Source organism: Entamoeba invadens (assembly GCF_000330505.1).
Source record: "Entamoeba invadens IP1 unplaced genomic scaffold scaff_1105074725643, whole genome shotgun sequence".
In the NCBI taxonomy this organism is placed as follows: Eukaryota; Evosea; order Mastigamoebida; family Endamoebidae; genus Entamoeba; species Entamoeba invadens.
Genome location: NW_004191777.1, coordinates 863,632 through 890,229, shown reverse-complemented (window position 1 = coordinate 890,229; position 26,598 = coordinate 863,632). Strand labels below are relative to the sequence as shown.

The following is a 26,598-nucleotide window of genomic DNA, read 5'->3' as shown; positions in this document are numbered from 1 at the left end:
TACCATGTCAATACAAATCAAAAATCAATAGCTCAAAACTATTCAAAAACAAAGTGCAATGAACTCAAATAACAGATGGCAACGGAAGAAATAGACATACAAGGACAAACGAATATCCCAGAAGAGGCTTCTCAACAAGAAGAAGCATCTGAAGAAGAAGTTGTTGAATTTGGACACAAAGCACAACCAATTCGTAACAGTGACGATCTAGTTGGCTTATATATTGAAGTTGATAAAGAAAAGTACAAAGTGACTGCTAAGTTGAGCGAAGCTGTGAGGAAGCTTGACGGAGACATTCTGGTGATGTTATACACCTATCGACGTGAAAAAGATAAGAACTACATCGAGTATCAAAGAGTGACGGAAGAAAGTCAAGAAGTAACGTTTACGACATTAGTCCCAAGGGGTATCTATGACATCAGAGTGTGCAGATGTGAGTTCAAGAAGTCGCCTGAATTGACGGAGCCGAGTATATTCAAGTATGAGTGTTTGTACTGCCAAAGTGGATTTATAGTCGGAAACCCCGTCAAAATCACAACAAAAGTCGACGATGAACACAGTCAATTGTACGTCGAGTTGCCCTTTGCAGCGAAAGAAGGAGACTATATTGGGATATTCAATGTGAATACTAATAGTATGAGGTGTGGAAATATGGTTGGGAAAAAGCCATATGATTTTGGAGAGGGAAGTATCGGGAAATACTTCACATTCGACCCAAAAACAGTGGGCAAAGATGAAATGTATGAAGTTCGGTTCTTCGAAAAAGACTCGTGCATCAGAAATAAGATCGACCATTCGTTCATTCCATACGCTATATCTCAACCTTTCTTTTTGCTCACTAAGACTTCCTCAGAGTGAAAATGAGCGTAATTGATACTTCCATTCTTCTCATTTGTAACTTTCTAGTGTTGTGGAACTAAAGTTATTATTCTAATTATAGTTATTATAATTCTTATTATTCTTCAGAAAACAAGTAACTAGTAAAAATAAAAAGAAAGAACTATTAAGAAATAGATTGTCAAAATCACAAAGTTGATTTTGAAATAACACCAAAAACACTTGAGATCTTCTTAAAACGGAATGCAAGGATGGAAACGGAGAGAAGAAAATAAGAAGAAGAAATGACAAAAGTGCGTTTATAGAGATGAAACATTACCATCTCGAAACTATGAACTGAAAAAACTCAGAAATGTCCACTGAAATCAAATCCACATTTGACCCAAACGATTACACTTACACTATCGGAGGAGCAGAGCAACCACAAACAGTTGACCAAGAAAAGTTCGACTTGATGAGGATGCAACTTGAGGAAGAGATCAACGAACTGAAAGACAAAGTGAAGAAGTACGAGGAAGGCTATCTTCAAAGTAAAGGACTTCCAAAGGAATTTGACTCTTTGGTCAACTACTTCCCACCTCGAGGAGAACAATTCTGTTTTGGGAAAATTGAGCGGTCAAGCGCCGTTGATGGGAAGTTCACCGTCAACTTTTCAACCAATTTTAGTGTAGTACCCAAGATAATGGTCTGCACTTTGTTTCCTAAGGTGAACAAAATCAATGCAAATAATATCACGGCCACCGAGTCTGGATTTGATATGAAAGTTGAAGGGTTACCCGTCCTCGAACACGGGTCTTTCTATTTCTGGATGGCTTACTGTCCGATGATACCGAAGTCGGAGAAGTTAACACAAATCGTTGAGAAACTCAAAGGTGTCAAAGTCATGAGCGAGAAAGAAGCTGAGTCGCAGATATCTAAGTACATAAAGAAGTTTGGGGTGAACGACGAAGATGTCAATGGAAGAACATTCTTGTACTATGCGTGTGAAAAGGGATATAAGAACCTTGTCGAGTTCTTAATCCAAAAGGGCGCCAACGTCAATTGCTGTGATGAAAATAGATACTCTCCACTCCACAAAGCATTGTCTGTTGAGAAGATTGACCCCGCAATTGTCAATTTGTTATTAGATCACGGCGCAGACAGAGCATTGAAGAACGAAAGAATGAACACCCCACTCCACTACTTGTGCAGAGTGAAGAATTTGAAGGACTATTTTTCTATACTCCAAGCTATTGTTAACAAGGGGTCGGCAGAAGATACTACTAATTTCATTAACATCGCTAATTCCTCCGGCGAGACGGTGCTGAATATCATTTGCTCAAATTCAATGGACTTGGAATCCATCAAATTCCTTTGTGAAAAAGGCGCTGATGCCAACCACCAAGCGAACAACGAGACATTCCCATTATATAATGCAGTGATGAAAGGGAATACCGAGTTGATTGACTTGTTACTGAAATACGGAGCGTCTGTTGGACAAACTTATAAGGGGAAACCCCTCTCCGATGTTGCTGCTGAGAAGGGACAAATGGAGAAACTTGTAAATATCATTAAGGAGAGATACAGCGATGGAGTATTGTCTGATGAAACAATTACAAAGGTCGGATCAAGCTTCTTGAATATCCCATTCCCAGTGGAGAGATGGACAGATAGTGTGATGAAGACTATGCCATTACTTGTTGACATGGAGACTCTCCCACTTGGATCTAAAGTTGAGAATTTCTACACCTGTACCACACACAAATATGAAGGGCTACTTGTTAAAGGTGTCCACGACCCACAGTCATGCATTCCTTATTATCAGAAGAACTTTACTGCTAATGACCATAATAATTATGTCATCAAAACTGATAACGATGTGACTGTGTTCTCCATCAGTGATGAGAAAACTAACAGAAAGGTTATTATGAGGAACAAACGAAGTGACACCAGACTCGTCTATGAGAACAAAAGTGACTATCAAATCATAAAAGAGTACTTCCCCGAACTTAAGGAAAAGGCGTTGACGCCAATGAGAGGGGATGCCGTCTTTAATTCTCTTGTGAAGTTTGAGAACTTTTTCACATATCAAAGATACAAATTCGGCGTTTTGTATGGGTCTCCAGGACAGACGAAAGAAATGGACTTCTTTAACAATAGAGAAGGGTCGTCATACTTTGAACACTTTTTGTCGAACCTTGGCCAAAAGGTGGAACTATTCGGGTACACTGGATTTGCGGGTGGACTTGATACGAAAAATCGATTGATGGGGGAGTACACCTATGTCAACACATTTTCAAAGGGAAATGTCCAGGTGGTGTACCACATTGCGCCGTATTTGCCATTTATGGAGACCAACGACCAACAACTTGATAAGAAAAGACATATCGGAAATGATGTTGTTGTACTTATTTTTAAGGAGTATGCAGGAACTCCAGACCCTATTGATATCGAAAGCTTTAAGACACAATTCAACCATTGCTTTGTCATCGTGGGGTTCGACACCACTCAGAAGAATCCACCAGAGAAGTATGAATATTCTGTCAATATTTGTTGCAAGAAGGATGTGGCACCAGTAGCACCATTTATCACTTCAGATAAGTACATCCATGGTGATGGCTTCTCAAAGTTTATTGTCTCAAAATGTTTGTTTTTATTTGTGTTGATTGGAGTCTCTTTTTAAATCGGTATTGACACACAGTGATCAACGCAGAAAGGGCTGCTCAGGACTCTCCGACATTCAGAGCTAAACGTCTTGCAATCAGACAAAATCAACTCGAAGCTATTGCTTCAATTGCGGCAAAGAAGTAACCTTCCATTTTTAGAATTTGGTTAAAGTTCCTCAATACTAATTTGTTAAGTTATATTATATAATCCATTTAACTATATATTATAGTTGATAAATAGTTATTATTAAAAAGTTGTAATTTATATTATAAATAATTATAACAAATAAATAATTTTTAATTTATTATTGTGTCGTTTAGTTATATTATATTTATGGTTATAATAAATTTAATAATTCATTCAATTATTAATTATTAATTTGTGTTAAAGAATTGAGTTAAAAATAAAATTAATAATTTTACTCAATAAAGTATAATTCTTTATAATTATATAATTATAATAGTCAACTATTTAATGTTTAAAAAGACAATTTATTAAACATATTTTCATATAAAAATAGTTTTTTTTATATATTTTCAGTCTTTTTACTGGAGTTTTTTTACAAGGATATTATTATATTTATAATGGATATTGTAATTATCAAATTTTATAAAATAATTATAATATTTTCGAAGTATTATTTCAAAAGAAGTTTTCACACCTTCGACTTATTCCTTCACATGTTTTGATTTAAATGGACTTTATTTTTACAATGAAAGAAGAAGCAATTGATGAACCACAATTTTTCTTTGGGAAGTGTTTAAGAACAATGAAAAGTATGGCGACAACATTTATTATGTTTTTTGTCAATGGATTGAGAGAGTTTGCACCGGCTGGTATACCAAAGAGTAAATTGATTCCTTTGCTTATGATGCTTGGAATCGAAGGAGTATCACTAACTAATATTAACTCTTATGTGGGACTCCTATTAGTGGATATGGGGACAGTCACTGATGTGAATAACTCCGGGTATTACAGTGGGATATTAATGGCAGCATTTCCGTTTGCCCAGTTTTTAAGTTCATACCTTATAGGTGCACTCTCAGACAATATTGGGAAAAGGAAAATCATATTATTGGCGACGTTTGGGATCTTTGTGACGAATTTTCTCTTTGGGTTTTCGTTCAACTTTTGGTTCATTTTTGCACTTCGATTTTTGAATGGGATGCTGAATGGCAATATTGGGGTGGTCAAAACATATTTAGCTGAGATCACAGACAATACCAACCGAGTGCAAGCATTTAGTTTAGTTGGGCTCATGTGGTGTTTAGGTTCTTTAATTGGATCTATGATAGGTGGGTTATTATATAGTCCGTGTGAGAAGTATCCTTCACTAGTTTCTATATCACTCTTTAAAACATATCCAGGGTTGTTGCCACAGATAGTAGATTCTTTTTTATGTTTAATAACATTTGTCTTAGTCTATTTTTATATCTTTGATAATAACGTGAATGGACAAGAATTACAGAAGAAAAGCATTTTAGAGTCAATTCGACAAACAATGAAGAGTCTAATTTCGTTCTTTAATAAAAAGAATAAGTGGAGTCTATTTTGTTCTTTTGAATTCTTGTTACTTGGATTTGGAAATTCAACGTTCTTTGTGATATTTCCTCTTCTGATGATAGCAGAGTACGGGGTCGGTGGATTCAATTTTGGCACGAATGACGTGGGATACTTTAATATCACAATTGCAACATCTGGGATATTCGTTACTATATTTATATTTAAACCACTTATGAAACTGACTAATTTGCGCCACGTCTTTGCAACAACACTTTTCATGACATCTTTCATGTACGCAATATTCCCTTCTATAGAAGGTTTAAATGGAAACGAAATGATTAAATGGAGTGTACTTGTTATATACGGATTACTCTATGGAGGTGTCTCACAATTCACATTTTCTACACTAATACCTTTAATATCAAATAGTGCAGCTCCAGAATATATGGGAGCTGCTAATGGTGTCGCACAGAGCTTTATTGCGCTTGCTAAAATAGTTGGGCCATCGACTATGTCACCACTCCTCTCATGGTGTTTTGTCAATGGACTGAACTTCCCTTTGAACCAATATCTTCCTTTCTTCATTTTGATGCTCTCAGGAATGGTGTGTGCACTTCTTATCTTTGTAACACCAACTTCAATTAATTCAGTGTATGTTAAACCTTACGACAATGAATACAACAAAATTATTGACGAAGAAATTGAGTTAAACCCAAATATCGACGAAAAAATCGAAGACCAAAAAAGTCAACCAGCGGATAACGAGGAGTCGGTGGAGAGTCCAATACGAGTCGCTGAGGCAAGTTTGTAACAACAAACTAAAAAAGCAGAAATATTTGTAGACTTCATTTGCATAAACTATTAGTATAGTTCTTTTTGTTATTTCTTGTGACATATTGGATATTATAATATATTATAAAGTAACTTTTAACATAGAATTTGTCATAGCATACATCATTAATTCCGATTAAGAACACAATAAGAGTCTTCTTTATAAACTCTGTAATATAATGAATTGCTCACAAACAATAATGACAGAGTCGACCAACAAGCTTGAAAAAGCAACACAGTATATCGAAGAGTCAAACAACACATTAGACGATATAGTGACACTTGAAATGGACAGCTTAAGTGATTTGGAACAACAAAAAGAAATTCTACAAAAAGACAAAGACATTCTTGATGCTATTAATAATGACTTGGACACTTCAAATACGTATCTAAAGAAGATGTGGATGAGGGTATTATCTAACAAGCTCATTATTTGCCTTGTAGGTATGACATTATTACTTGCAATGGCCACTCTACTCTATTACTATATTTTTTCTTCTATAGTCGGGGGATAAATGGCATTAAAAAGGGACAAAGGTAGTTAATTTTGATAAATATAATTTTGAAACTATAATTTTTAAAAAATCTATTTAAAGGTCAAAATAAACATAAAATTAAAATAATAATATAAATTATCGTTTTTTATTTTAAATGATTATAAATTGAATAATTATAAATTTCTATTTCAAAAATAAACAAAAACACCTCAATTTGTTCACTTAAAAAATGTGGAAGTCTAAAACGCAGCACTTTTTATGGTTTGTCTGAAACTTGTTTTGTTAAAGAATTTTTCCTTTGTTTTTTCCTTTGTTTCATTTCTTTTCTGCTCTTTTTCAACTCCAATTGTTTTTATGTTAAAATGGTCTTTCTCTTATCTTTTCTCAATGGAAATGGTTCAACAACGAAAGATTGAAAGATTGAAATAACAAATGATGATTTTTCAGTGATTCCCTGACACTTTCAAAAATTGACACTGTTGTTAATTCATTAAACTCTGGCATTTTAACCATATACATCGTGAATATATATTGAAATACAGTTTTTAAACTGGTTTCTTGTATTTAAATTGCTTTTTTATGTTGATTGCCTGTGGTTATTTCATCAAGGGTTCCTTTCTCTTCTTCTTCCATTGTTTTCAAAGATTGAATAATATCAAAAATAGAAAGTTATGGTTTTCTTTTATTATTTTCAAAGTAGTTAATTGAAAAAACCCTTCTAATACTTTTATGGTTAAATAAATTATATTTTATAGTTTTTTACTCAAATTAACTACTTCTGTCCCAAATTAACCCCCTTTATCACCCGACTATAGTAATTAATTATGATATTATCATTTATAGTTTTACTATAGTTGAAATTAATCTGATAGTTTACATGTAATATACATTAAATAATATAAATATACCAAACAATTTAAACTCTCGTTTTGAAGTGAAAGATAAGAAAAACACTGTTTTAAAGTGCAAAAAGATTTCGTTGAAACTCAAAAAGATAATGTCAAGTAGCGACTCGGGGACAACCGACTTCAGTTCGTCTTACGGATCACAACCCCCACGAGCAAGTTCGAGTTATAGTTCTGACCGTCTTATGGGTAAAGCACGAAGTAGTATAACCCCACAAGAACTCTCAACGATGTTTACGGGCTTTTTTGTTGTTGAATTTGACTTAGAAGACGGAGAAGTCATTATATATAGTAAATTGAGTAAACCACTGAATGAAAAGGTCGAGAAAGAACTTGCTCGAGTATTAATGGGGTGTGACTACTCTGCTGATGCTAATGCGCCGATGTCTCCCGACGAACCACCGAAAGAGAAACAAAACCTTATTTTAACGCACTCTATAATGGACTTCCATTGCATAGTTTGTTACTATTGAAATTGGAAATAGAAGAATAACATCTAGTCTGTGCACTTCTCTGTATTCAACCCAAGTAACAAAAGAGGATACGTCTCAACTGTGTGTATTTCAATGCTCCAATCGAGACAATTCTCATGCCAACAAGCCAAATTTGTGAAAGAACAACTCCAGTTGTGCTCGAAAAGGTTTCAGGATGTTTGCGATAAGTATTGGAGAGGCACGCAAATGACGTTCCAGTCACCAATGACATTCAGCGAATTGGTGAATGACGCGATTGGCAATGAAAAGGGTGCGGAGAACATCTTCGAGTCATTAACAGAAACACTTAAATCGTCGCACAACAACACGTCGTATGATAGTTACTTCATTAACATGACTTCTTTTTCAAACGTGTTAACACTCGGCAATTTCGCGCTGTGTAACAGCAGCTTTTCGAAACCGCAACCAAGAGAATTTCCAATGCAAACGATCTTTCCGTTATATCAACCCTCGATGCGAATGAACATCTCGCCGAAGTTTGGGTTTTCAAATTTGGTGAGTGAGATATCAGCAAAGGTGGTTCCGCACTTGTTGTTCAACTTGTTAGTTGGGTGTAAAGTGGTGTTGTTCCAGTCCAAGAAACTTTATGACGCACACAAGCTGCAAGAAATAGCGATCTTCTTGTCTTCATTATGTATCGGTGGTGTGACATCCTCACATTATGTCCCCGAGTTGAACGACACAACGTCTGGACAAGGCCAAATAGTTGTGATCACTGCGAACACGTACGAAGGGAATGAAGTTGTGTTTGACTTGGCTAAAGGTATTAAAGGACTTTATTATGAAGGAAAAGGCATATTGGATGGGTTTGTGATATATATGAAAGAAGGTGGGAAGTGTCTTGAAGAGCGGTATTGGAACGTTGTGTTGGATTACTGGGGACTTGCGGTGCGGGTGATGGCGGGAGAAGACGTCTCAACCTCACAGGATAAACTTGTTGTAGAAAACTTCTTCCGCCGCATTGAAACGGAAAAGGAGGCGATCAAAACGGGAAGAGTCATTCATAAGATGCCCGTCTTCCCTTCTTCGTTGTATAAATTCGTTTCGAAATAGCACTGTTAGATCATCATTGAAGTGTAATTCATCTTTAACTGTTCTAGTTTATCAAATAGTTTTATTTACTATACATCAATCAAGAGCAAATACATATCTAAATAGAAGATATAGTTAATAGAACTATAAAGAAATTACAAAGAAAGGCAAGAGAAAATAACAAGGGTTGGACTAAAAAAAGTACAGCCTGTGATGAGCAAAGCCGTTAAAGCCCCAGCAAGTGAGAAAGTAGTTGTCGACAAGAAGAAAGTTACTAAGGACGAGGAGGCCACCACTTTCACTTGTTTCTTCGACTTGACAAGCTGCACCGATTTCATTGAGCCAAAGAAGCTTGTCACATACTTCAAACAAACCATTAAAATGAGCGGAAAGGCTGGCAATACCAAGGGCATTTCAGTCACTATTGTTGACGGAAAGAAGGTGACCATCACCACCCAGAAGGAAGGACTTTGCAAGAAGTACATGAAGTACTTAATGAAGAAGTACCTCAAGAAGAACAACCTCAGAGAATGGCTCAGAGTCGTCTCCGACAAGAACGAGGGCTTTGTCTTGAAGTTCTACAACGTCCAGAACGACGAGGAAGAAGAGAAGGAAGAACCAACCGCACAAGCCGAGGACAAACAATAAACTTGCTGTTCGCTGTGATATATTTTGTTTCACATTTTATTAATAAATTACTATAATTATTATAAATAATTAAAGGAATTATAAAGTATTATATTATTACTAATAACAACCATAAGTAGCAATACCACCCAATCAAACGAACAATTCAAACAAATTTTTTAAGGTTATTTCTTCTTGGCTTTACCTTGTTGTCGTGGCTCAATGATGAGTGATTTGTCATAGAGTTCCTTCTCCCCGATCGCCAAATACCTCACATTAAGTTTTCTGATGAACGCAAGGATTTCAGGGTTTCGGTAATACTCATATTTCCTCTTATAAAAGAGCATGTCTTCGATCACTTTTGTCGTCAAACTACACTTCTCAAAGTTGACGTCTCCATTTTCTTTTTTGTCTTCATTTCCTTCATGGATGAAGGTGAGGTCTTGTAAGTAGACACCGAAGAAAGGAATACAAGGGAAGTTTTGATGTGCTTTGATGTCCGCTCTGTACACCTGATAACTCCCCGTTGGGACTGTGACTCTTTCCAACGATTGCATTATTTGTGAAAACGTCCCGACTTTCTCCCACGTCTGTTTCAGACGACCAACTGGTGTTGAATTTAACCCCGAGAAAAATTCAAAGACACCATTATAATTGTTGATTCGAAGTAACTCTTCTCCTATCGAAACAAACTTCTTGACGATCACGCCACGTTGTTTGACTGATGGTTCGTCGACTATTGTGGAGATGACCCAATTAGTGATTGAATTGAAGTGATCAATCAACATACACAAATTGGGACTACGCTCCGTCTTATCTGGCTTTGTCCACGCATTCCCAAGCATTTCTTTTGCTTCAATGGCTTTGAACATTTCAAACTCGTACAACGTCAGTTGATGTGCAAATTGTTCGATAGGAAGTGTCGCTATAGTAAAGTCTTCTTTCACATTCACTATATCAAGACGCTCTTCTATTGTTTTCTTATCCATCGCCGTCTCAACCATCATCTTCCTGTTCGTCACAATTTTACCGGTGATGAGCGGATCCGCTTCGTTCTCCTTAATAAACTCGTCCAATCGTGGCAACACTCCAATCCCTTTATCGCATTGGTCCAAGAAATCGTGAGGAAATGCAGCCATCCATTTACACAACGTCAACACGACTACTAACACTGTCTTGTGCATGATCTCATTCCGCTGTTTATCTTCAGACCCAACTTTATTCTCGTGGTACAACGCAACCAACTTCTCAAACAACTCGGTCGGCTTCAAATATTGTCTGTACGTCACCAAAAATGCTTCGATGAATTTGATGTTATTATCGATGTTAGGGTTGACTAACCAACGCACAAGAGCCTCGATAGGCCCCGACAAAACGTTTCCTTTATCGTCCGTTTCAATGCCTTTTGAGTCTGTGTACATACTCAATTTCACAAAAGCAGTTCGCTTCTCATTCGCAATTTTCTCTTTCATTCTCTTGAGTGACTCCGAGAGGAGGTCGACCTTTTCGTTGAATGCTTTGACTTTGTCCAAGTCGCCGACAAACTCCATTGTCTTAATCAATGAGAACAATTCATAATACGATCGCCGGATTTGGATTTTGAGGATCATAACTTCTGTCTGGACGTTATAATTGTTGTTGATCTTAAACACAAATTCGGGAATGGGTTGCCTTTTGCTATATGGCAACACATATGGGGAATTCACATGTTCGCTGAACGTGTAAATAGCTTGGTCCAAGAAATACAGTTGTTCTTTGAGTGTGTTGATCTCATTCGATATCTCAGAAGGCCCTCCAAAGTTATAACACGACTGGTACAAAGTCTTTGGATATTTATCGAGTAACTCTTGCGCATATTTGTACTGCTCCGGAGTAAACGTCGGTGTTATTTGTGACTGGCCGACTTTCCCCAATTTGTTCAGCGACTCTTCGATTTTGGTGTTATACACTTCGATGATTTCAAGCATCTCTTCGACAGTGGCGTCCATAGGTAATCCGGAAAAAAGTCCTCTTTTCGTGGGGTCTCTTGGAGATATCAAATCTTGTTGGGGTTCGGGGACGTTTTTGGGTGAAGCGTCTTTACTAAGCTTTGAAGGACTGAGCGGAGACGCGCTTTGGGGAGAGGAGATGTCCCGTTGTGGTTGTACCAAGCTTTGTGTTAATGAAGAAGATGATGACGCATTGGACGAAATAAGATCAGTCCGTCTTCCGATCATAACAGATCGTTGTCGGTCAGACTTTTGAGACATTTGATTTTTTTCAAGTTGGAGTTTGAAGTTCGGCGCAGTTAGTCGCGTTTCTCATTAATCCTATCTTAAACAATTTGATTATAATTAAGAGTATTAATTTATGTAATTCGATATTCAAAAACCTTAAAAAATCTTCAGTAGTTGTTAACTTTAAAAAAACATTAAAAAAAATGTTTTTAAGTCGATTTCTTCCAAAAAAAAATTTTATCATCAAAAATGAAGATTCAATTTAATAATTATTTTACTATTTTGTTTAATTCATTAATTGGTTTTAAACTCAAAACAAGTAATTTTCAATAATAAGAAATAATTGGTATTTATTACTATATATATAATATAGATTGAATAAAAATATATTATAGATTTTTGTCAGTAGGCATCACGAACAAGACTATATACTAAAATTTATTACAAATAAAGAAAAGAGAAAAACTAAATAAATTTGCCATAAGAATGATGAGCAAAACGAATTCAAACCCCGACGTCGATCCAAAACGATTGTTTGCACTTCGCGCTCTTCAAGAAAAAGTGAAAGGTGCTGAATACAAAATGATAAAAGACACTGATGCAAAAACAAAACAAAACATTCAATTAAACGAAGAGGTGACAAAAAAAATCATCCCTTATATTATCGGCGAAAAAAATGCAAAGATTGAAGAATTAAAGAATTTCAAACCCTTACAAACCCCAAAAGAAACCTCAAAGTATATTGGAATTCCCTGTTTCTGGGGACGACTTTTTGTGATTGAAAAATTGTCAGAGGATGGTGACTTTGAAGCTGACAAAACGCTTTTAGTCGCGCTGAGTAACGTGGAGGTGACGGAAGCAACTGAATTTGATGATGCGAAAACTAAAGTTAAATTAATAAAGAACATCACACTGAGTTTCAACGAAACGCAATTGACGCCAAAACAACAAGTCCAAGTTGAGTTGAAATTTGAAACGAGTTTTTGTGGGAGTGAAGAACCACAAAATATTGAACTAAAAGTGATTCACCCTTTCACTTTCACACAAGAAAATCCATACACAAAAATTGAAAAAGGAGAGATGACGTGTTTCTTTCCATTTTTCGGGACGTGCGATGATAAAAAGAATTTAGTCGATTGGTTCACTGTAGTTTCTAAACTTCGAAATAACTTTGAGTCTTCGTTGCTTCATTTTAAAGAAGATTTACACATCGACCAAGGAATGTCAGTAGAGGAACAACACAACGAAAAAGTGGAGGAAATGCCGCAACGAAAACGAAAGGAAGGAGGCGTCGCTGACTTAGAACCCAAACAGTCCGTAAGAAAATTGACACGTGAAGAGGGATGTAAGAATCAATAACACACTCATCTTATATTTCTTATTAACATCTATAAAGTATATATTATAGTAAATGAATTAATAATATTAATTACAATTACAATTATTGAAGTAACTCACCAGGAACTCGAAAACTCTGTTTGTAAGTCTTTTTGATATGAAAATACTGATCACTATTTGTCTTATTGCTCTTGTTAAAAGCTCTTCTAATACCCGATGTGATAAAGCAGAATACGTCGACTTGATTTCTCAAAACGCATTTTCTGTGACAGATAAAACAACCCACATAAAGCCATCTAAATATGACTATAGCGGCACTGAAATCAGTGGCGCAGGAAGGTGGTACAAAATTAGAACAAATGGTGTTGGTGACATCTTAGAGATAGACACGTGTCTCTCTGGCCACACAAATTTTGACACCAAAATTGTGGTGATGTCAAAGTGCGAGAATGGAGTGGGTCTCGGGCTGTTGACAATTAATGATGATAGTTACAACCAGTGTGGGAGCTCCGCACGGTTATTATTCAATGACATGAAACGAGACGAGTTCTATGTGATGGTGACTGGGAGTGCGCCATCAGACGTTGGAGTTTTTGGGTTGCAAATCACGCGATACCCTCCATTAGTCAACCAAAAGTGTGAGAATGCGATACAAGTCGCTGCGTTTCCATCATACAGAGAAGGTACTACAACTGCAATCGCACCAAATTACAACGACCTTTCTGGCCTCTTTTATTACTTTCAAGGAAATGGAAAGAAACTCAAAATCACAACGTGCCACCGTGGGACTAATGTGGACACGCTAATTACTGTATTTGAGAGTTGTAACAACCATGACCGAATTGCTTCCAAAGATGGCTATTGTACCGACGGGAATATGGGGAGTCAAACAACTCTCGATACAGAGAACAATAGAATTTACTACGTCCATGTAGCTAGTTCACCCCGAAAAAGAGGGACTTTTATCGTCGCATTTGAAGGGGACGACGAAGTGAATGTCCACTGTAAAATGGCGACCGCGATGAGGCAATTTCCATACGTTCACACATCAACAGTGAACCCAAGCATCATGACCAAAAATTGCCAAAGTGAAGATCAAGGGGGGAATTGGTATTCTATTCTTGGGGATAACAATTATTACTCATTTCACACATGCAGTAGCTCTGCTATTGGAGAAACAACACTTCATTTGTTCAACGAGTGTGGAGACGATATGAGGGAGTGCTCCACTGAGACTGAAAAGTGTCTTGAGAATGGGAAGATCCAAAAATATCTTGAAAAGGACAAGACTTACTACTTGAAAGTACTTTGTCGGAAGAGCAGCGAGAGATGTGTCGTGACATTGACTGTGGAGAGAATTGGCAATATTATGATGCGCAATTCAACGTGCCAAAATCCACATATATTCACTTTTAAATCGGAAAATGACGTGTTTTATGATACCTTTGATATGGAAAAGACAGATGTTACTGAACCTATTTGTGGAATGTTTAGAAAGCGACATGGGAGTTGGTACGGCGTTCGAAATTTATTAAATACGCCATTTCCAATCTTTGTCCAGACTGTCGCACTCAAACAGAATAGGAAGAATTATAACGTTAATATCGAATTTTTCAGAAACTGTTTTGAAAAGTGTGAGGAGCAACAACTGAATGAGTTCCATGTCACAGTGAACCCGAACGATTTCATTCTAATTTTTGTCTCTGGAAACACTGGCGGAGATGTTGGCGTGTTCATCAGAAAAGAACTCCGCACACAACATGATGCGTGTAAATTGGCGACAGAGATGAATGCGCCATTCAGTTTGGTTGAATACAAATCGAATCATGGGAGAAAGACAACAAATGTGTGTCATCTGAACAACAAAGGAAATGATAACAAAACAAGTACTGGCGTGTACTACTATTTCCAAAGTCCAGTCACCGACGTTTTTGTTGTGGAGACGTGTGGAATTGAAACACACTTCGACACCTATTTAGAAGTTTTTCAGGGATGTTCCGAGGGTGTCTGTGTGATGGGGAACGACGACTCTCCGGAGTGCGGAAGTGTAGCGAGTTACGTCAAATTTGATGCTCAAGAAGGTGCAGAGTATTACATATACATCTCAGAGTCTGAGAAGGCGATTGATACCGAAGGAACGTTTAGACTGAACGTTTATACACTAACACCTCCGATTCATTCAAAGTGTGACAAAGCAGAGTTGTTGACACCTGGTCTAAGGCAACATGCATTGACTAAATACGCGTTTTCAACGATAAGTGGATGTGGGATGAAGACACTTGACACGATCAAAGACAAGAGTTTGTTAGAAGAGATGAAGAAGAAATACTCTGAAAAGCTTCTTGGTGTGTGGTATCAATACACGGCGCCAGTCAACGGCAAAATTCATATCAACACGTGTAATGCAGCTACGTCGGTCAAAAGTCGTATAGAAGTGTATAAATCCTGTTCCGTGTATGAAGTCTCAATAGGGGACAAATGTATAAACGAGTCTTCAGTTGTAACGAACCCATGCTCTTCAAGAGGGACACATGTATCTGCTGATATGTTGAAAAGTGAAACGTTGCTTTTCTTTGTTGGAGGCGAGACGAGTAGAGACGTTGGGTTTGTTGCAGTGGACTCTTATTTTGAGACGATTAGCCCTGAATATACACAGGTGAAATATGAACCGACTGTTGGTCTGAAACGAAGAAAGGAAAAGAGGACGCCATGGATGTTATGGATTTTCTGGTTTTGTGTATACGCCGGTCTTTGTGCAGTTATTTTTTTCGCTTTGAAACTTTTTAATAAACGGGATCATACACACGATGGATACCATGAATTATAAAAATACCGGACTATACCAAATTTCGTGAATTATTCAATTATTTAATTGTTGATGTTATTTTTTGATGGTGGATATAATTCTAAAATTTGAAAGAGTCAAGTAAATAGCCCAAATTCGAAATTGAAAATAAAAACGTTTAAAATTAAAATGTTCAAACATGAATTCCACCATCAATTTTGATTGAAAAACACTTTAATCGTAATTATCTAGCAAAATATATTAACAACAAAACAACATTTGGTATTACATTTTAAATAAAAACAATCAAAACACTTCATTTTATATAATTTTATATATTGTTCAAAATCAAAATAAATATAAAAATGAATTTAAAATGATTAGAAAATAAAAATATTGAAATGATGAGACTTTGACATTTTATATAAAAACTTGAAGAGTCTACTATTGAAAAGGAAAGCATAATAAAACAGAATGATGAATTACATATTAATAAATTAAAAGACAATAATAACGTTTCGTTCTTAATATTATGTTAGTTAAAACATGTTTATGTTGTTAGTTTATTGTTTTTTGAATAAAAAAATAGTCAATAATCTTTTGCTTACAAACCATATAAAAAGTTGGAATTAATTCATATGGATTAATTGGTAAGTCTTTTATATTGAAAAACATTATGTCACATCTTTGGAGTATCCGTACTGAAAAACCATAATTTTAATAAAATCAGTTGTTCAAAAAATGTAACAATATTTTTCAATATTTAAAAGTTTCTCAATTGTATAAAACCATTTTATACATATTATTAGGATTGTGTTTGTAAAATAAGTAGTTATTTTATAGTTTAAATTAAATTAATCATATCGAAATAATAATGATGACAAATTAACCTAAAATATTTGTAGGCTTTGAAAACATACAAAACTACAAAGGAGCATTCCATTTTTAAAATGTTCGAAATGACTCGTCCACTTAAAGGATAGTTTTGTTCTTTTATTAATGGTATATTGCTTATATTTGTATTGAAAAGGATCATTACGAAAAAAACAAACAGGCGACTCGAAAAATATTCAAAGTTTCCAACAAAGAAATTCCGACCGAATTTTTTTGTTCAAAGAAAAACGATATTATTTGGTTCATTTATATTTTTTTGGTAAAGAATCATTTTATTTGACGATGCATTCTTATTCAAAATTATGTGTATTAATTTATTTAAATTAGTAGGTTGTTATCCAAATTAATAAAAAATGTTGAACCATAAACAAAATGAATTATTTAGACTACTGAAAAAATATTTGTATGTATTCCAACAACGAACACATTACTAGACCGCTATCTAAACAACGAAGTTTCATCAAAATTCTAAAACCCGTGATTTGTTGCAAATGAAACACTTTTTGGGCATTACGGTCAAACAAACTGTTTTAATAATAATTGTTATATTATTTTGTTTGAAATAATTAATTTAATAAAAAGTTAATATAATTAAAATAACAATACAAAAATAATTTAATTTAACTTGTCTTTTAATAAAATTTTTTATTTTTTTTTGTATTTTATTGCCGAGAAAAATCTTTCTAAAAATAATGTATGTAAAAGATTTTCTAAATAAAAATTTCTTGAACGACAATCGAAACTTTCCAAAAGGAACAAGAAAATTCTTTGGAAATTCTTTGTGAAAAGAACGAGTGTTAAAACAGTATAGAAAAATTTCCAAATTCATTTCAATGGTGGACTTTTTTCGCGTCTTTTTTCTTGTTTTATTGTCATTAAAAAACTAAAAACAAAACTATGTTGAAAACAGTTATGTTTTACTTTTGTTTAAAAGAGTGGGGTTTTCTTAAACTGACAAAGACAATTCTATGGAGCAGATGGCTGCCACAACCCCCGAATTTTACATTGAAAGACAAACAGCTGCAAAAACACAAGTAATTGGCACAAAAGAAATATACGTTGTGGTTAAATTGACCAATTTCCACATTATCATTAATTCGAAAACCCTCTCTTTGGAAACATGCGAAATATTTTGCGAACTTTTGTACGACACTGCTGACATGAGACCAGTACCTTTTGTGAATGCGTCTCCTATTAGATTTAAGGTCCAACACATTTCCCAGATACAAATTGCAGTTGAATGCAAACTAACAGTGTTGTCAAGTCAACATGAAGACTCGTTGTTTCGAGTCAGAATAAAATTGGTACAGAACAAGAACGTTACAGCGACACTACTTTCTGGTGCGATCAGGAGTACCTCCAAAATCGACTCAAAAAAACGAACGAAATTTGAAGAACTTAAAAAGTTTGTAAATCCTTTCGCAACAAAACTTGATGTTATTCTTTTGAAATAACATATTTTTTTATTTTAATGCGACAAAAATTAATGTCTAGAAAAGAAGAAAAAAAGCCACGTTCAATGAGCAAAAATAGAAGTTCTGAGGAAAAAATGGAGCAACGGTCTGTTGATGTTTCGATGAATGAGACAAACATTCTTACATTAACCCTTCTATCATCAAATTCGTTGCTTTTGGAACAAATCCAAAACAATTTAAGAAAAGACAGACAAAATTTATCATTTGAACAACAGATATTAGGCCTCATCAGATCTATATTATCTATACAGGCCCAATTTCACACACAATGTGTCGCTGATGCATTCAGATATTTGTCTCCAACACAAATAACAGCAATGGAAGAAATTTCAACCGTTTTTGGTTTGTTGGTGTTGTACACTTTTTTGAATTTCTGGTTTGGACCAATAGAATTGAATTATATTAACTTAAAGGAAAAGCTTATGAAACTTCAAACCCATTTGCAATCATGAACCAAGAACCAAGATATGAACTACAGTACAGGACACTCACCGCACCAACACAAGAACATCCTCAAAATATCATGTAATCTAATTTTATCTTTTAGTCATTGAAACCAATTATAATAGTAATATTTTTTATTTAATAATAATTATTATTATTTAATAAATTTTCATGTTTTTTAAAAATGAAAAAAGACAAATCCACAAAATAATGAGTTTACATAACAAAAGAACGTTAATCAGTCTCATGTAAAACAATGAATATAATTTAATTTTTAATTAAAATATAATATAAAATAACATTTTTTTGATATTCAACCAAATAATTGTTCTTCAATAATGGTATTACTATTTTGAACAAATAGATAATTGTCTATATATAAAGTCCTCAAAAATAAATTATTGTTATATTGATTTGATTACAAGATCAAAGACAATTATTTGATAGATCAAAATTACATTAAATTTTATTCATTTTTTTAACCTACTTTAAGAAAAAAAACATCCTAGTAATAAAAAAATATATTCATAATAATAATGATAATGTTAATATGAATAAAAAATAATTATGATAATTGTTTTTAACAACAAAATGTACTTCATGAGTTTGTTTTAAAAAATTGATAATCATTCATATTTGATATGTTGTTGTTATATTTCGAAAATAAAATATATAATAATACTTTTATAATGTTGGTGGGTAAATTACACTTATTAAAAACTTTTGTAACATACTTTATTTCGTTTTATATTGTTTATAATACATTAAATATTTGATATATGTTATTTTTATTATTATTATTATTATTTATATACATGTCATGTATTCAACAATGTTTACATTATATAACAATATATAATTGTATGAAAATAATTTTAATAATTATAATTAACAATATTTGTAATACACAATCAAAATCAGTTGTTCTATGTCAGTATATAAGTGTTTGTAATGACCATCACTTTTAAAAGGTGGAACTTATCAAATACATTTTGTTGATGATTTATAATTAATACAGTAATATAAAACCTTTCATTATAATCTCAAATATAATCTTAATCCATTTTATAAAAAAAGCATAAAAATATTTTTTATCTAAAAAATTTATTAAAAAATTTATTAAAAAATTTCAAAGAAATTTCTACTTAGAAAATTCAAATTGAAAAGTTTTGTTTTTTAATTACCCCCAAGATGTTTATAAAGTATTTAAGAAACAATAAAAATGAAATGAAAAATAAATTAAATAAGATTGATATTTGATTTTGTAAGTGTTGTTAACCTTTTTTTAAAAAATAATTTATGTTTTATTATAAAATCTAATCAGTAGAGAATATTATTAAATTGATACCATCTGTGTTATACGGTCACGTCAGATAATAATATAAACTTCTTTTGTTACCATGAACACAACAAATAAGTTTTTATTTGATAATTAGGATAACTATTTTGACTTAAAAAAATAACACTTTTGTTTTTTATTGCCCATAAAACATCCAACAATTTATTTGTATAGAGTATAAAGATAACAAATTCGTATATGTTTCGAATAATATGTTTTAGACATTTGATGTTTTTTTGATTATTTGAATTCAATAAAACAATTAACTTATAATGATTTTTTGAAGGGTAAATTAAACATTTTGTTTTTTTAACCAATTGGTGTACTGTTTAATCAAATATGTTTTACATTAATTCGAAACAGACATTATATTATGACGTTGGTTTTAAAGGGGAGACAATGGATTAAATCGAATTTATCATTATTTGATAAAAATAAAATTAAGATTTTTATCGCAACCTTCTTTTTTCAAAATAAATTTAAAACATATGTGAATTTATATATTTATTAAAACAATTGTATTATTATTATTAAAATACAACTAGTACATTTAAACTACAAACAATTATTACAAATTGCTTTCAATTAATTCTCCAATCGGCTTAACTGATTCTGTGTACCTACAAAGTAACTTTGTTACATTCACAAATTGCCACACCTCCAATTTTACAAACACCATATTTTGTGTAAAACAAGATATCAAGTCCTCTGTCGTCAAATTAAGAAGTGAATTGTCTGATATTTCTTTACACAACGCACAAATCACGTTAATCAATGCGGTGTTTTCTGGCGAACAACACTTTTTGATACCAAAAATTTCAGTCTCATTCGCCAACTCAATTGGGATGATACCTCCCATAGCTCGTATATAGAGTAAAAACGCTTCTGAAAGACTGCACGTGTCATACCCACCCAAGTCTTTCATTGCGTCAACAGACAAAATGATTGATTGATAAATTTCGCCATGTTCATTTGTTGGAATTGATGTGAATATTTGTGTTTCGGCCTTTCTCGATAGAAGTGTGTTTAAAAACAATATTATTTCCTTTGCAACAGTTTTCCCTACAATTTGTTGCGATGATTGGACTTCCAAATACGGCTTTTTATGTTCAAGAAGCTCTTTGTGGCTCAGTCCAAACGACGTGTTGTCGACTTGGTAAATCAGTTCGACGAAAAAGATTGCGCCGTCTTCGATGCTAACTTGAAGAATGATATCGTCTTTATTTCTAATAGATTTTGCGCTCTCTGCATTGAGAATGACCGATGTTCCAATGTCAACAGCGCCTTTCACTGGAATTTGATTTTTAGGTATCAAAAGTCGGAGCCACTCGGGTTTAACCTCCGTCCCATTTTTCATTGAAATGCAGTTGATCTTAAATGTGACTGGGATTCTCCCCGTGTTGGTCATTTTGAATCCACTCTTGACTGGTTGGAACGGTCGTACCACGCCGCATTGGATTTTCAAACTCGATATTTCGCAACACGGCACCAAATTTGTTGTTATCACGTTGGATATTTTCAACACCTCGTCGCACGCCTTCTTAATCTTTTCTTTGTTCACTCGTCTTGGTTTTAATGTTGTCGTACACAACACTGGTAAGTGGTCCGAAACCAATACATCGACTCTCTCATACACGTGCAATGACAATTGATACAAATTGTGTATCCGAAACAGAACTCTGTCGCACCACGCCGGCATTCTTTTCCAGTCATACTCCTTTGTTCCTTTCGCTATTCTGTAAGTCGGTGGAAATGTGATCGCCGGCTCAATAAAACCGTCAAACACCCTTCCTTTCTCCATAGAATCAATAAGTTGGTCAGACTCCAACAATGTCAGATAATCGCCATTGATCTCAGCGCGGATTTCGTCTTCGTTTGCATTGAGTCTGTAATTCATATCGCCAAGCCAAATCTCATAGTCGTGGTTCTCGGGTTTAATAGGCAAATTAAACATGTTTCTGGCGTTGATATAACACTCGTCGCACTTTTGTTGTCCCATATTCGCATAAAAGTGCGTTCCAACAAATAACACTCTACATACACCAATTCGGCATGACACAGCTATCGCACCCTTATTCGCTATTCCCATTTTACCAAGTGATACAGACGACGATACAATGTCTTGAACTTCGTTCGAAATGGCATCTGACGCAAAGAGGAAAAACCCAAGACCGCCGTGTTGTGTTGAGAACATACACTTGAAATCCTTCCCAACAGCAAACATGAATTTTTCCTGCCAAGTGTTAAGAAGTTCTGTCTGCCCAGATGTCAGAACACCTCCAAGGGTCATGTCAATTTCCTCAAGTGTGATCACGTACAACTCTGCCTGACTTGTGAATAATAATGAAACGTCTGCAATTGATGGGTCGGTTTCTCCGACGTTAAATGTAATGAAATTGGTTTTAATTTGGAATATATCGGTATATGAAATGAGTCTAGCTCTCATCTTTGCTGTAAACCAATTATCCGAGCTATTATAAAACTGCGTATAATCGTCATCTGTGATTTGGTACGGTTCTTCGTAACGTACTTGGTGTTCACTTATCGGCAATTTGAAATTAATAGGATCAGCGTATGGAGGTACAGAAGATGCCATTTGATCTTCTTTTCTAGTTTCCTCTTTCCTTTAGTTCATAACAAGATACTTTATGTATTGAATCTAATAAACATCAAACTACATTTTAATAGTACTTCATACTAATAGAATAGTACTATAATATATATTAGTAATTATATTATAAATGTACCATTTAGTTTCCCCCAAAATATAATAGAATAATAATAATATAAATGAATAATTTCGATTAATAAAAAGTTAATAACTGTTTATTTAATTATGACAGAGAGATAACTTAATATTAAACTATAAATATATCTATTCTTTGACTCCAATATGAAAACGAATCCAATTATCTTATTTATTAGACAGCACCTCTCAAAGTAGCATAAGCCATAGCCGGGATGTTTGGGTGTGGTGATGCGACAAACGTTTCGACTTTAAGAGTAGGCACCTCGTCTTTCTCTGTAGTGTTGTACACAACATGGACATAAGCGCCTTTGTTTTTCATCGCGTCGCAATAATTTGGTGCGGAGAAGACAGTGATCAATCTTCCCTGTGCGGCCCACTCAAATCCTTCCATTTTCATTTCATGCGATCGCACCAAATACTTCAAATTGTTTCCATCCAAGAAGTTAGCGGTAACATCGGGACCAAACGATTTCCCTGTGCCTCGAATACTTTGTGCCGTTCCATTTGAACTTTGTGGATCAGCCCATATTAACGCCGAGGCAATACTTTCTTCAACAGGGTCGCCGCCTCTCTTAATTTCTTTCAATTGTTTGATGGTGACAAAGTCTGGCGGAATACCCCCGTGCACCACAAAAATCGAGTTATCGATTATATGTCCCAACGGAAGTTGTGTGAAGACTTCCTCAAATGCTTTGTACGCCTTTTCTCCAAGTTTTGCGCGAACTTCTCCTTCAAATCCATACAACGAATTCATCGACTTAGTCTCATGATTCCCACGAGCTAAATACAACGAGTTTGGAAAGGCAATCATGAACAAGAACAACGTGAGGACACACTCAACACCAAATGATCCTCTATCGACGTAATCCCCATTGAATAAGTACATGTTATTCTCCGAAGGAATGCCATTGACTTGGAACAAGTGGAGCAAATCGAAGAATTGCCCATGGACGTCGCCAACGATCGTCATTTTACGACGGTTCGTATTGATTTCCTGAATGGTACTACGCTTCTTCAAAATCTCTCTGACCTCGTCGATGATTCTTAAGACGTATTTCAAGTGCAATTTGGTCTTCCCATACTCAGTATCCTCGGACATCTTTTTCATCGCAAGCTCGGCTATTTCTGGAGTGATCGGTTTGTCGTCGTCGATTTTGAAAGCAGCACTGGAGGCGTCCATATCGCGCCAATTTGTCGTCTCATTCTCTTCTTCGACAGCAATGGCTTCCATGAACAATTGCTCACGACGCTTTTCCTTTAAAGCAGTCAACAATTTGCAAATGACTTGATCTTTAGGCGCCAACTTTTTAGCTTTGTCGCAAGCAGATATGGCCTCGGGAAGTTGGCCAAGAGCCGCGTGTGCACTTGCTTGTCTGTAAAATCCTTTCGTGAAATTTGGGTCGACGGAGACGCACTTCTCTGCATCGGTAATTGCTGCCTTGAAACACTCGAGCTTGATGTAACAAAACGCTCTATTCGAGTACAATGCAGCGTTTGATGGGTCTGCCAAAAGTGCACGTGTATATAAGCGGAGTGCTTGCGAGTAGTCTCCCGCTTTGAAGGCCTCGTTTCCTTGTTCTTTCAGTGTCGACATCGACTTGAGTTGTTTTGAATGAAAACCCTTTTATTAGTTCCACGGTGTGTCTTTTGCTCGAATTATTTCATCTCTTCACATTCTAAGCACTCCATCATTTTAATAATTCATTTTAATAGTTTTTATTATTTTTTTAAATTTTGTTTACTTCTCAAAATTAGGTGGACTTTTGGGAAAGGCTCGCAAAAGGTTACTTCTTGGACTAACCCTTTGAAATCATGAAAAAAGTCCTTTGATTTATCTTAGTCAAACAAAGGGACAATAAGAGGAAAAAATAACAACAAAAGTTCATTTCCACAAAATACCGTACGACCCGTTTTTCTCGGCTAGTTTGATTTTGCCTTTGCTCTTCAACACTTCGCAAACAGCCAAAAGAAGAGTGGTATCACATTTGTAAAAGACAGAAGTGTCTTCGTTCTGTAACGAAAAGAAAGTCGTAGATGAGCCGCTGAGTCCATAAGTAGTTCCCTTTAATTAAGCTCCATGAAATGGTATAAAATAGTATAATTATAGTTTTATAATAACAACAAACGTAGTCCAACAAGTCATTGGCCCAATCAACAATACTCTTAAAAGCAACAAAGTACTTTGAAGACTGACCAAGTTGTTGTATTTGCTTTTTCCTTTGCATGTAGTCAAACACTAATTTGATACCATCTTCACTCAATTTCCTATTGATCTCCTCATTTTTGAAAATACCCAAACTCAAGAAGTCTGCCAATGTCACTACAGATATACTACGTCGCTCACAAAACTGCGTCACAACTTGTCCCCACAACTCCATTTGATATTCCCTTGTTCTGTCGATCGGTTGAACACTATTGATGAATCAATAGTTAAATTATTATTAAAAATGGTTTTAAGTTCCAATGAAGAGAATCAAACGTGTAGAACGGAGGAAATTTGGTGTATTCAGGAAGTTGTTCTCCCATAGAATGTGCTGTTAATAAAAGTTTCTAGTTTTAATAATAAAGTAAGTAACTATTAAACTATAATAAAATGAACTAAATAAAGTCATACAGAAGTATCTCTCCCGAGCTACACCCACAGAACAAATATTGATCATCGTACGTGAACGACGACACCACTGAGCGTGTGTTAATTGTATTAATCAACGAAAAGTCTTTTGTGTCGAAGAGTGACATTGTCATATCTTTCGAGGACGCAACCACTTTGTCATACAAATGTTTCACGAAAATGACTTCCGCGGTATGGTTTTGTATAGTTTTAAAAGGCACCTCTGGCTTCCGAATATCCCATACCATCAACATTTTGTCATTTGAAGCAGTGATGATAGTATTATCACAGAAGTCGAAGTGATTGACTCCTGCGCGATGTCCTTTCAACCGGATAGCTGCCGCATTCAACTTTCTTGTGTCCCAAAAGTCAACACTTTTGTCGAACGACGCAGAAGTCCCCATTTGAGTGTTATACATTTTGGCATAACTAACTGGCCTTCTGTGGAGATTATACTCACCAATGTTCGTCCCTTTCTCGGAGTCAAATAAAATGACGCTCCGCTCGTACGACACAATGCAACTCCCACAAAAGCTAAATCCAGTCACCACAGTCCCCGTCGTAAATTCTTTTGTTGTTCCATTCAAAATATTTGTGTGTTTGATGACACCATTTTTATACCCAATACGAAGATCATCACCGTTTAAGTCGAGCCCAACAACTCCACAATTCTGACCAGGGATCGTCTTGCCTAACACTAAATTGGACCCATCAACTTTCCAGACTTTAACTTTCTTATCACTCGACCCAGTTACTAATGTCCCACGACTCCCGTCGTATTCAATACACTTCACTAAACTCATATGACCGTCAGAGGTGTGTTCACTGTATAAACTCTGTCGCCAGTGTTTCCGCATGAGAGCACACTTCCTATACGTCTCTGATGGTTTTGAGGCATTCTTGAGAACACTTGGGGATGGCTTGATGTCCTCAAGCTGCGAGTTCCAATACGCCTCTCCATCTTGTCCAAAGACCACGTTGTGTAATTGGCGACAACTCCGACCCAACGAAACAGCATCTTCCGCTCGATGGAAATTCTTTAAAATCTCCTTGATGGTAATACCTGGTAATTGAAGGAGAGGGACGCTGTTTTGAAGAGTCTCCTCTCGACGCTCTCGGATGGGAAGAAAAGATGCTGGTGCACGGAAGTAAGGCTCTGTTGTGTCTTCACAAAATACTGGGAGGTCAAGGAGAATGTTTGCTGATATTGTAGAGAGCAACTCACTCACATCCAACAGAGTGGAAGTGTTTAAAGCATCCATTTTTGGTTTTTGGTTTAAAACACCTTTGGTAGTTAAGAGTTTGGATGAAACAAATCAATTAATGTTGTTCTGTTCAAAACTCTTGTTTTATTATAAATTTGTTATAATATGTA

General features: G+C 35.1%; 14 protein-coding genes across 14 annotated transcripts; 9 read left to right on the top strand and 5 right to left on the bottom strand.

Annotated features, from left to right (window-relative positions):
• Positions 1-75: 75 nt before the first annotated feature.
• Positions 76-858, top strand: EIN_086830 (hypothetical protein; the record flags this gene model as incomplete). Its single annotated transcript, XM_004184699.1, has 1 exon — positions 76-858. One exon carries the CDS (start codon positions 76-78, stop codon positions 856-858), a length of 783 nt encoding a protein of 260 aa, XP_004184747.1.
• A 331-nt stretch (positions 859-1,189) lies between these two features.
• On the top strand, positions 1,190-3,627 carry EIN_086820 (rap GTPase-activating protein, putative; the record flags this gene model as incomplete). Its single annotated transcript, XM_004184698.1, has 2 exons — positions 1,190-3,461; positions 3,518-3,627. 2 exons carry the CDS (start codon positions 1,190-1,192, stop codon positions 3,625-3,627), a joined length of 2,382 nt encoding a protein of 793 aa, XP_004184746.1.
• A 568-nt stretch (positions 3,628-4,195) lies between these two features.
• Positions 4,196-5,797, top strand: EIN_086810 (hypothetical protein; the record flags this gene model as incomplete). Its single annotated transcript, XM_004184697.1, has 1 exon — positions 4,196-5,797. The coding sequence occupies one exon, from the start codon at positions 4,196-4,198 to the stop codon at positions 5,795-5,797; it is 1,602 nt and encodes a 533-aa protein (XP_004184745.1).
• Positions 5,798-6,017: 220 nt separating this feature from the next.
• On the top strand, positions 6,018-6,332 carry EIN_086800 (hypothetical protein; the record flags this gene model as incomplete). The annotated part of the gene is made up of 1 exon (XM_004184696.1): positions 6,018-6,332. One exon carries the CDS (start codon positions 6,018-6,020, stop codon positions 6,330-6,332), a length of 315 nt encoding a protein of 104 aa, XP_004184744.1.
• A 979-nt stretch (positions 6,333-7,311) lies between these two features.
• Positions 7,312-8,766, top strand: EIN_086790 (hypothetical protein; the record flags this gene model as incomplete). Its single annotated transcript, XM_004184695.1, has 2 exons — positions 7,312-7,677; positions 7,720-8,766. The coding sequence occupies 2 exons, from the start codon at positions 7,312-7,314 to the stop codon at positions 8,764-8,766; spliced, it is 1,413 nt and encodes a 470-aa protein (XP_004184743.1).
• A 192-nt stretch (positions 8,767-8,958) lies between these two features.
• On the top strand, positions 8,959-9,393 carry EIN_086780 (60S ribosomal protein L22, putative; the record flags this gene model as incomplete). The annotated part of the gene is made up of 1 exon (XM_004184694.1): positions 8,959-9,393. One exon carries the CDS (start codon positions 8,959-8,961, stop codon positions 9,391-9,393), a length of 435 nt encoding a protein of 144 aa, XP_004184742.1.
• Positions 9,394-9,557: 164 nt separating this feature from the next.
• Positions 9,558-11,621, bottom strand: EIN_086770 (guanine nucleotide exchange factor, putative; the record flags this gene model as incomplete). Its single annotated transcript, XM_004184693.1, has 1 exon — positions 9,558-11,621. The coding sequence occupies one exon, from the start codon at positions 11,619-11,621 to the stop codon at positions 9,558-9,560; it is 2,064 nt and encodes a 687-aa protein (XP_004184741.1).
• Positions 11,622-12,077: 456 nt separating this feature from the next.
• Positions 12,078-12,947, top strand: EIN_086760 (hypothetical protein; the record flags this gene model as incomplete). The annotated part of the gene is made up of 1 exon (XM_004184692.1): positions 12,078-12,947. The coding sequence occupies one exon, from the start codon at positions 12,078-12,080 to the stop codon at positions 12,945-12,947; it is 870 nt and encodes a 289-aa protein (XP_004184740.1).
• Positions 12,948-13,083: 136 nt separating this feature from the next.
• EIN_086750 (hypothetical protein) lies at positions 13,084-15,753 on the top strand (the record flags this gene model as incomplete). Its single annotated transcript, XM_004184691.1, has 1 exon — positions 13,084-15,753. The coding sequence occupies one exon, from the start codon at positions 13,084-13,086 to the stop codon at positions 15,751-15,753; it is 2,670 nt and encodes an 889-aa protein (XP_004184739.1).
• Positions 15,754-17,573: 1,820 nt separating this feature from the next.
• On the top strand, positions 17,574-18,609 carry EIN_086740 (hypothetical protein; the record flags this gene model as incomplete). Its single annotated transcript, XM_004184690.1, has 3 exons — positions 17,574-18,010; positions 18,100-18,422; positions 18,494-18,609. 3 exons carry the CDS (start codon positions 17,574-17,576, stop codon positions 18,607-18,609), a joined length of 876 nt encoding a protein of 291 aa, XP_004184738.1.
• Positions 18,610-20,431: 1,822 nt separating this feature from the next.
• EIN_086730 (phosphoinositide 5-phosphatase, putative) lies at positions 20,432-22,459 on the bottom strand (the record flags this gene model as incomplete). Its single annotated transcript, XM_004184689.1, has 1 exon — positions 20,432-22,459. One exon carries the CDS (start codon positions 22,457-22,459, stop codon positions 20,432-20,434), a length of 2,028 nt encoding a protein of 675 aa, XP_004184737.1.
• Positions 22,460-22,784: 325 nt separating this feature from the next.
• Positions 22,785-24,206, bottom strand: EIN_086720 (serine/threonine protein phosphatase, putative; the record flags this gene model as incomplete). Its single annotated transcript, XM_004184688.1, has 1 exon — positions 22,785-24,206. The coding sequence occupies one exon, from the start codon at positions 24,204-24,206 to the stop codon at positions 22,785-22,787; it is 1,422 nt and encodes a 473-aa protein (XP_004184736.1).
• A 288-nt stretch (positions 24,207-24,494) lies between these two features.
• EIN_086710 (vacuolar protein-sorting-associated protein, putative) lies at positions 24,495-25,138 on the bottom strand (the record flags this gene model as incomplete). Its single annotated transcript, XM_004184687.1, has 3 exons — positions 24,495-24,674; positions 24,739-25,024; positions 25,092-25,138. 3 exons carry the CDS (start codon positions 25,136-25,138, stop codon positions 24,495-24,497), a joined length of 513 nt encoding a protein of 170 aa, XP_004184735.1.
• Positions 25,139-25,210: 72 nt separating this feature from the next.
• EIN_086700 (WD repeat-containing protein, putative) lies at positions 25,211-26,485 on the bottom strand (the record flags this gene model as incomplete). The annotated part of the gene is made up of 1 exon (XM_004184686.1): positions 25,211-26,485. One exon carries the CDS (start codon positions 26,483-26,485, stop codon positions 25,211-25,213), a length of 1,275 nt encoding a protein of 424 aa, XP_004184734.1.
• Positions 26,486-26,598: the final 113 nt, after the last annotated feature.